Source organism: Meleagris gallopavo, chromosome 5 (genome assembly GCF_000146605.3).
Source record: "Meleagris gallopavo isolate NT-WF06-2002-E0010 breed Aviagen turkey brand Nicholas breeding stock chromosome 5, Turkey_5.1, whole genome shotgun sequence".
In the NCBI taxonomy this organism is placed as follows: Eukaryota; Metazoa; Chordata; class Aves; order Galliformes; family Phasianidae; genus Meleagris; species Meleagris gallopavo.
This window is the reverse complement of record NC_015015.2, coordinates 55,990,392-56,000,386: the sequence shown is the minus strand read 5'-3', so window position 1 is coordinate 56,000,386 and position 9,995 is coordinate 55,990,392. Positions and strand designations below refer to the sequence as shown.

Sequence of the window (9,995 nt, the reverse complement as noted above, 5' to 3'; positions counted from 1 at the left end):
CAAACTGATGCTAACTGCCACACCGCAACACCCACCTCTGGCCTCCTCGATAGGCCAGAGTCTTATTGCTCACAGAATGTGAGCTTAGAGCCAAAAAAAGAGGAGTTCAGACAGAGGACTCTCTCAGCGTCCAAACAGCAGCAGTCTGAGGAGGCGATCTTTCAGCACCTTGAAGTCACACAGTGCCACGGACTGGGCGTCCGGGTCCTCCAGGTGCTGGAAGAGGTTGAGTGGGCTGGCTGTTCGGAAGGCGTGCGGCAGGATAACCTCGTCGGGCATCATCTGATTGCCAAGGAAGAAGTGGACCAGGCGTTTGTCCTTCAGGCAGAAGTACAGGTATCGCATGATACTCTCCAGCCGACTCAGGAAATGCCTCCTGTGCCAGTTCCCCAAAGGGATGATGTTCACGAGGTGGAATACAAGAGTCTTGAGGACGGAGGTGGAGTTGGTGGTGGAGCTGGAGTCGGTGGTGGCCGAGTGGCTGGGAGCTGAGTTGAGGAAAAAGCCCTGGGGGTGTTGGCAGCTGCCACAGTATGCTCAGGTGGCCAGAAAGGTCAACGGCATTCCTGGCTTGTGTCAGCAGCAGTGCGGTCAGCAGGAGAAGGAGGGGATCATCCCTCTGCACTCAGCACTGTGAGGCTGCACCTCGAGCGCTGTGTTCAGTGCTGGGCCCTTCAGTGCCAGATGGACACTGAGGCCCTGGAACGTGTGCAGAGAGGGGAATGGAGCTGGGAGGGCTCTGGAGCAGACGTCTGATGGGAGCGGCTGAGGGAGCTGTTGTGGGTCAGTGTGGAGAAGAGGAAGCTCAGGGTGCTGTGGGTGCCCATCCCTGGTGGTGCCTGAGGCCATGGATGGGCCCTGGGCAACCTGAGCTTGGTGGGCCCCCACAGCAGGAGTGGGGCTGGGGGAGCTTTATGGTCCCTTCCCACTCAACCATGCTGTGATTCAACAAATTCTGGTTGTTTATTTATCACAGATATGTGTGTTGTACCCTTCATCATCTACTTCCGTAATGAGAGAGTGTCCTCTCCTGAAAATGGAGCTGTGGGATGGTGGCAGGTGTTGGTGACATGCTAGCTCTTCCATAGCCTAGCTGACTGTCCGTGTGTCTCATAGCTCTTGCACCATCAAAGGCAATGTCCGAGTTCAGCCTACTCTAAAACTGCCCAGTTTTTGTGTACTTCTAAAGTGTGCAAGTTAAGGACGTAATGTTGTGTTGTTATCTTTTAGCATCTTCAGTCGCATCAGAAATCTCTTCTGTTAGGAGGGTTTTAGAATAATGCAACTCTTCATGAGCCCTTGTTATTTCTCAAAAGGTGACTGTGTTGTTCAAGTGCCTGTATTGTGACGAGCATCTAATTATGGATCCTTTTTGTAGACCCCCAGAGATGCCATTATATCCACCTGCAGTAAAAGGGAGAAGATTATCATTTGCATTCAGCATGAGCTTCTTTCCATTCTTTCCACTGCACATAAATAAGGAAAACAAATCTTATCGACCACTGATCCTCTTTCCATTCATCTTACATTTTATTTCTGAAAACAGTAGTTTTGCTTTGCTTCTTTTCCTCTGAGTATTGTTTGCTACTTCAGCACTAACCTGTTTTCTCTTACCTAATTCAATGTGTGGCAGCATTGGGCAGTCTGGCCAACCTAACTTGACTAAACAGGTTTCTCATCCTGTGGAAACAAAAGCAAGGCTGGGGTATGGCCAAAGCTAAAAGCTTACTCACTAACCGCAAGATATTCACCATCTTTTTCCTTTCTCTTTTTTCCTCTTTTTTTTTTTTTTCTTGTTTCCCCTTTCCTCAGATCTTTCTGATGACTGAAGTTCACATCTAGGGCTCCCGATCCATCTCTATAAATACCTTGTGCATTTTGGCACACACTGCTGATATCTGAATTAAAGGATGACAGTGGTGATTGCCTACCCCTCTGCTAGATCAACATCAGCAGGCACATCACAACTTCCCATGAGCCCACCATGGGTTTTTCATTGCATTTTGTAGTTACTTCTACTGGCAAAGGACAGAGGTATGAGCTTTGTGGAAGGATTTCACTCTACTTGTTTTCTCTAATGCTCCATCTCTTTTAGACCTTCATGAGAAGATAACATCAGCAAATGTTTTGGTTTCTCATGTTTGGTTTTTGCATAATTGAGGTGACAGTATGCAGCATTTCTCACAGCAGTACCTGATTTGTGTTTGCCACATTCTGTGCCCAGCAGTGTTATTCTCAAAGTACAGAAATTTCACAGAAAGCAGACAGATGGGTGCAGGACAAGGATGGACCTGTGCCATGACTGGTGGTCATTGTTGGCTTCTTGTTTTTTCCTATTGCATCTGTCCGAAACTTGTGGTTAGCAATGCTCTCTACAAATCCAGCTGTTAAAACATGTTTCAAGTCAATCCAGACCTTTATTTATTTATTTATTTATTTATTTATTTTTAACTGTGACAAACTGAAGGAACACTGTAGTGTTGGTATGGTGAGCTAACGAAAGATCAATGAGAAGTGACTTAAAAATTGAAAGCCAATATGTGTCTTTTTGGCACATTGCTCATTCAATTCTGAAACACGTAGTTCCTAAGGACAAATCCACCAAGATTTTGGAGGTATGCTGGAATTGTTTTCTAAGGCAGCACTATTCCTCCAAGGATACTGGGGCAGCTCTGATTGCAGGTGCCCTGTCTGTACCACATCTTCTGGTAGTCTTTCAGGAACTCAACTTCAGAGCCTGCACAGCAGGGCCGGGGTACACAGAATGCTCTAGGATGGTGCACAAAGATAATATGTATGTATTTTGTATATTTGAGAGCTCTGTCACATCTTCCCCTCTCTTTAGAGGCTCAGCTGCACTTCAGCTACCCCACTATATGCCTACGGATGAGCAACCATGTTGGGCACTTGGTGTCATTTTTGCCATTACACACAAATCACTCTTGATGGGACACTCCTGAGGCCACAACGGTAATTCATCTTTGTGTAATTTACCCTGTAACAAGTTTCATTGGTCTTCATGGGTTTAAATTAAAGGAAACTCAAATCTAATGATTTAAGTAATGTTTGAGATATCACACTTACATTTTTCATATTTATGAAAGAAAAAGGCTGTAACACCATTCTGGTGAATAGCTCATGGCCCAGGATGCACTGAAATGGCATTTCCCCTCTTTATCTCCTGTGCAAGATTGGTTGCTCAGCTAAATACCATACACAGTGCTGTAAATCTACACATCTGCAGTCCTACAAAAGATAGCTTCTGTGCATTTTCGCTTGGGAAATGGGAAGGGAGAAGATGCAGTGAAGACAGCAGTCACTGAAAATATCCATTGTGTGTACAGATGTCATTCCATATTATTTGTGCCAGGTACAGCAGCTGTCGCTGAGCCTCTCCCCGCTCAGTGCGGTGCGATTTGTTTTGATATCTCTATTCTAGTCAGCTGGGCCATTGTTGGAAACATCCAAATAATTCTGTCAGGACGGTATCTCTGATAAAAGCAGATTTTATTCGCGATTGCAATGGTGGGCATCCCGCAGGCAGGAGCGCACCTATGGACACAACACGGCAGTCTTTATACCCTGTTTTCTCCCCCTTGCCTCCCCCCTCTCCCCTGTTTCCCCACTGGCTGGGTACTCCAGGTTCACAATCTTATCAGAGGACTTACATTTGTTATTTACTTGTTAATTTGTTTGTTATCTGGTGTCAGTCAGTCGCCATCCTGTTGTTTCCAAGATGTCTCAGTGCTCTTCTTGTCTTACTGATATGGTGATTTGCTTCCCAGTCTTCGTTAAACAAGGAGCACCGGGGCGGGGGATGATGCCAGGCCTTCCGATGTCTCTTCAGGCGCTTCCTCGGGCATGCCATGACTTGTCCTCTGGTTTGATCTCGTGCAGGATATTCTTGCAGTGTGTATGACAAAATATACATATATACACCTATATACACCTATATACAGAGCATGAGTTCCTGGGAAGGGTCATCTAGAGGATAAGTGACGTAAACTATCAGAGATCTTCCCCAAGTTAAGCAAAAAGACTCTCAAAAAGAACTATGACAGCGGAGATCATGAAATAAAAAAAAATATATTATCCAATTCTAATACAGAAACAACATTTGATTCCCACACCATGAGGAATGAGCACTGAGATCCATTGCATTGCTCCAGCTTGGCCTTGTCAGGAGCTCAGGGAATTTTTCCCCTTCCCTGCCCACACCTGGGCCCAGGATGGCTTTGAGGAGTGAGTCAGTGACAAACTATTGCCTTGGATCCCTTGAAAAAAGATAGAGGCAATTAATCCTAAAACGTGCCTCTGGAAGAAGATGCAAAGAAGATGCACAACAAAAAGACAGTGAGCTGGGGGTGGTCGCAGGCTGGGTAGCAACACTTGGCTCCACAACCACCTCTCTGACCATCCTGCTTTCTTTGTTCTCCCTTTTTTGTTGCTGTCTCCTGCAGGCAAGGCCTACGCCCCGGAGTTCTACTATGACACTTATAACCCGCTGTGGCAGAACCGGCCCCGCGTGTACTCCTACAGCCTGCAGTGGACCCAGATGAACCCCAACGCCGTGGACCGCATCCTCGCCTACCGCCTGGGGATTAGGCAGGTGAGGAGAGAAGCTCCTTCATGCAGTAGGTGCCTGTTGGTTTGCTGAGCTCTGCCAGGGCTGCCCGGCCTTATGTTATTTGTTTTATTCTTTTTTATTTGTGTTATTTTACTTTATTTCATTCTGTGTTATTTTCCTCCCTCTTTCCTTGTTCTGTGAATTGGAGTGGTCTCTCCTCCTTCCAGAAGGTTTGCTGTAATCTTGCAGGTGTGGTTCTCTGCTGCGTGCAGATCCTGGTAGCTAATTTGCACATTTCCAGTGTGAAACACAGAGATTAAAAGAGCTGCTCCTCAGAGGGTTTGCAGAGGCTGCAGTTCAAAACACATTAGAAAGACTACATAAAAGAAGTTTTCAATGAAATTAAACTCTTTATGTATCTATATATCTTTTATATATGACGAGGCATTTGGCTACCTTAAGAGAGTCATAGTTACTCCTGCCATTTACCAGCGCTTCATTGAATTTCTTCACTTTGACATTCAGAGCACTGGGCAGAAATCACATCGCGTCAACACCCGCCGCGGGCCTTTGCTTTGCTGAAGCAAAATAATATATAATGAAATTAATGGCATTAGGTGTTTTTGCTGCTTCTTATTTTTCCCCCAATTCCATTTTAACGGACTTTTAATTATCAATTTTGTGTGCTTAAAATTAGTAGTGACTTTACTGTAATTACCTCAACAACCCTTCCATCGGGTTAATCAAAACAAGTTTTATTCCTCTGTCTGAAGTCACATTTAAAATGAGAGTGATTTAGAATTTAGCAAGCCATCTGGACATGCTCACCCATCACTGCAGTAATTCCCCTGAAACATGGGCAATAATTAACATCCTTCCTTCCCTTTGCACTCTCCACTACTTGTTGCTAGCACACTGCCCTCTGAAATTATGGTGTTGGATCTTTTACTTAGCAGTGCTTTTTTATAATGTGTTGCAAAACACTGCCAGTGGGTTGGGTTCTGGTGGCTGCTTGTGGTTAGAAATACAGTAAACTGGTTTTGCATTCAGACTGCTGAGACCTGAGCTCCAGTACCTGTTCCTCTTTACCCAGCCTGTATATTGTTGCTTAGCTGAACGAAGAATCAAAAGGCAGTAAGTTGGGAATACATGTGGGATTCTGTAGGGCCTGGGACTGGATGCACGTTACAGAGCTGTACAGCTACCTGGTCACTGGCCAGAGGTGTGTGAGGACTGTGTGAGGAAAGCCTATAAAAGTTCTTTCCTATGAGAGTGGTGAGGTGCTGGAACAGCTGCCCAGAGAGGCTGTGGATGCTCTGTCCATCCCTGGAGGTGTTCAAGGCCAGGTTGGATGGGGCCCTGGGCAGCCTGGGCTGCTATGAAATGTGGAGGTTGGTGGCCCTGCCTGTGGTGGGGGCTTGGAGCTTCATGATCCTTGAGATCCCTTCCAACCCTGGCCATTCTATAAAAGCACAGGAGCAGCACGTCTTAGATGCACTCACCAAGTACCTCTGCGGCCATTGGATTGGAGCCCCAGGAGTTGTTAGTGACCAGTTCCTTGCTGGCTTCAAGGAGGAGCAGCAGAAGTGTGCACACTGCTTGGTGGCTGTGCTTGGTCAGTGCCTTCAGCACCAAGGAACGCCAGCACCAAGGGGCCACTGTCCCTGCACTGTGTCACCTGGAAGTGAAGACAAGGGCTGTGCTTCTTAAGCAGTGATGCTAAGCACAGAATGAAGGCAAAAGGGTGCTGTTACGGGAAGAGGCAATCAGGGGAGAGAGACAGGTCATTTTTCTGCCTACAGAGTGAAAATAGGAACAGATGAGTGGAAAGAACATATTTACTAAAGCAACATACTTAGAATGAAAGCCACTTAGGAGGAATGTATGTATGTTAGCACACTCCAGGCTTCACCTGATGGGTAATCAATTTGCAGACATTCACTCTATCAAGATCATGGTGCTGTCATCACACAAGTCAACCTACTGCAAAGAGAAAGGCGTTTTGAAGCATGGTGTTCTCTTTTGTTTCGCTACAGAAAATTTACAGTAGCTGTACATCAGTAAAAATGTGATTCAGAGCTGTTCAAATATATGTACTCAAATCTGTGGCAATTAATTTTAGGGGAGGAAGTGGGAGAGCTGAAAAGGCAAATTGGAATGTATATTGGAATATTTCTAGTATTGTTTTCATGAAATATTTGAAACATTCTTCTCCAGAGGGAAATAAGCTGTCCTGAAGTTTTCTTCACAGCCCTCATTTCCTTTAGGAAGTCCAAGCAAGGCATTTTTATATTTTATATTTTAATATTATATTCGGTATATTTAATATATTTTAATATTATATTAATATATTATCTTTTGGCTTAATCTTAATGAAATGAAGCACAGGATACCGTCCTGCCCATCTGTCTGTCTGTTCTGCAGGCACTTCCAGTGGGGTTTGAGCACAGCTCTTCGTGTTGGGTCACATCTGTGGGGAATGGAGGTGTAGCAGAGGAGGTGCAATTATGGAAAATATTGAAAGGCATTACATCAATTAAAACAAAAACAAAACAAAAAAGCAACTTTGTATGAGGGGCAGATTGTATGACTTCTCTGACTTTGTAGGAAGCTCAGTGGATACTTTGTGTTCTTGGCCAACCTCTAATCTTTCTCTTCAGGATGACAAGCATATCCATACTGTCCCCCTTGTATATTACACACTGAAAAAGCCAGAGGTCTCCGGGGCCAACTCTCCTTCCTTTGCCACACAGTTCCTAAAGTACAAACCCTGCATGGGAAGGAGGAGGAGATCACCATGCTCCTGGGTTTGAAGTGGGGACAGTAACAGAGTCAGTGGCACACTGGCCAGTGCTTGGTTGTTGCACTCCATTCTCACTTGCTCTTTCTTAGCAGAATAATCTGCAATATGAATTGATTACTGCTGAGAATGCGGTGTATCAGTCCAACTTTAGGAAAGATGCAGAAGAGAATGGAGTGAATTGAAGAGCAATTTAGCAAGAGAAATGACTCAAGCTAGAGGAATTTATTTTTGTAGACAACTCAGTTGTTTTCAACTACACTTAAACACTTGTGGTAGGGCTGAGGCTCCCTTTGCTGCTGTGCTCCTGCACACAGCCCAGCACAGCTCTGAGTGGTGCAGACAGAACACAGGGGGTTGAGTGGCGTGGAAGTTGTTGACTAAGGTGTGGGCCTTTCAAAGCCTCTGTCTGTAAATGGCACCAATGGTTTTCTTGTTAGTTTTGACTTCATATAATGAAAATATTGATATTGAAAATATCAAAGGATTTCAAACAGCCCCAAGGACATTGACCTCGCATTCCCTGGACAGTGTGTGCCAGTGCATCACCACTCCTTTGGAGAAGAAATGTTTCCTAATATCCAACTTGAACGTCCCCTGGCACAACTTGGGGCCGTTACCTCTTATCCTGGGAGCAGAGGCCGACCCCCACCTCACCACAACCTCCTGTCAGGGAGCTGTAGAGAGCAATGAGGTCTCCTCTGAGCCTCCTCATTCCAGACTGACCCACCCCTGCTCCCTCAGCTACTCATTAGATGTTCTAGTTTTTTCTCTCCCACATCCAAGACTATTTCCAAGGACAGAGAAGCTGCATTCTTCCTGTATCCGTAGGACACATCTCAGCAGTCCATTTTTCATCAAATAGACTTCATGCCATGAACTTGTTGGCAGAGCTTTTTTGTGAGATAAGTTTAGGAAACAAACACAGATAAGGGACAAGAATACACCCTGCTTGTAGAGCTTGCTCTGAGAAAGGTGTTTTCACCTCTGCATATTTAAGGCAGCATTGCGATTTACTCTTAAAGGTGCTTCCCCAGGTCTGCATCAACAGCCTGAGATCTGGGTGTCCCATGTCACCACCTGCAGATTCCCAGACCTCATGCTGGGCTTTCCTGCACCGTGTTCCCTATTCTGCCCTCCTGCTTCCACTTCACAGAGAAAAAAAGCACACTTACTGCTTTTTTTCCAGTTGGCCAAGTGCTGAATATTTAAATCATAGAATCATAAAACCACAGAATCCTAGAATGGCCTGGGTTGCAAAGGAGCACAATGCTCATCCAGTTCCAACCCCCTGCTATGTGCAGGTCGCCAACCAGCAGCCCAGGCTGCCCAGAGCCACATCCAGCCTGGCCTTGAATGCCTGCAGGGATGGGGCATCCACAGCCTCCTTGGGCAACCTGTTCCAGTGCCTCACCACCCTCTGGCTGAAAAACTTCCTCCTCATATCCAACCTAAACCTCCCCTGCCTCACTTTAAAACCATTCCCCTTGTCCTATCACCACCCACCCTCACAAACAGCCATTCCCCCTCCTGTTTATCCACTCCCTTCAAGTATTGGAAGGCCTCAATGAGGTCTCCCAGGAGCCTTTTCTTCTCCAAGCTAAACAAGCCCAGTTCCTTCAACCTCTGACCCTCTGACCATCTTAGTGGTCCTCCTCTGGACTCGTTCCAAGAGCTCTATGTCTTTCTTGCGCTGGGGGCCCCAGGCCTGGATGCAGATGAGGCCTCACAAGATTTCTGGTCTTTGCTAGCAAATGGAAGTGCTCTTGGATGGCCAAGAAAGCTGAGTGTCCTTTAACATTTCCTTCTGCACTGGAATGAGCAATTCTGGTGTTGTGAGAAGAACGTCTGTCTTCTGACAGGCTGACAGGCTTCAAACGTCAATCAGGTTGCATATATGACCACACATAAAGGCAGCATATGAACAGAAGCAGTTAAACCTGTTTGAGGTCTGCCTATGTTTTCCCCAGCACTGTTCACAGAATCACAGAATCACAGAATTGTAGGGGTTGGAAGGGACCTCTAGAGATCATCGAGACCAATCCCCCTGCCAAAGCAGGTTCCCTACACCAGGTCGCACAGAGAAGAGACTCTCCAGAGAAGGAGACTCCACAACCTCCCTGGGCAGCCTGTTCCAGTGCTCCGTCACCCTCACCGTGAAGAAGTTCTTACGCACATTCGTGCGAAACTTCCTGTGCTGCAGCTTATGTCCGTTTCCCCTCGTCCTGTCTCCACGTACCACTGAAAAGAGACTGGCCTCACCGCTATGGCTGCCACACCTCAGATATTTGTAAACCTGGATCAGGTCCCCTCTCAGTCTTCTTTTCTCAAGGCTAAACAGACCCAGTTCACTTAGCCTTTCTTCACAGGGGAGATGCTCCAGGCCCTTCACCATCTTTGTGGCCCTCTGCTGGACTCTTTCCAAGAGATCCCTGTCTTTTTTGTACTGGGGAGCCCAGAACTGGACACAGTACTCCAGATGAGGCCTTACCAGGGCAGAGTAGAGGGGGAGGATCACCTCCCTCGGCCTGCTGGACACGCTCTTCTTAATGCACCCCAGAATGCCATTGGCCTTTTTGGCCACGAGGGCACACTGCTGGCTCATGGCCAACCTGTCGTCCACCAGGA

General features: G+C 46.4%; 1 protein-coding gene across 1 annotated transcript in view; it reads left to right on the top strand.

Annotated features, from left to right (window-relative positions):
• The window catches only part of MDGA2 (MAM domain containing glycosylphosphatidylinositol anchor 2), a 375,704-nt gene that overhangs the window by 334,205 nt on the left and 31,504 nt on the right, over positions 1 to 9,995 (top strand). The window contains exon 10 of the mRNA XM_031553799.1: positions 4,461 to 4,609. Coding sequence (XP_031409659.1) covers positions 4,461 to 4,609 — 149 coding nt within the window. The remainder of the gene's footprint in view (positions 1 to 4,460; positions 4,610 to 9,995) is intronic.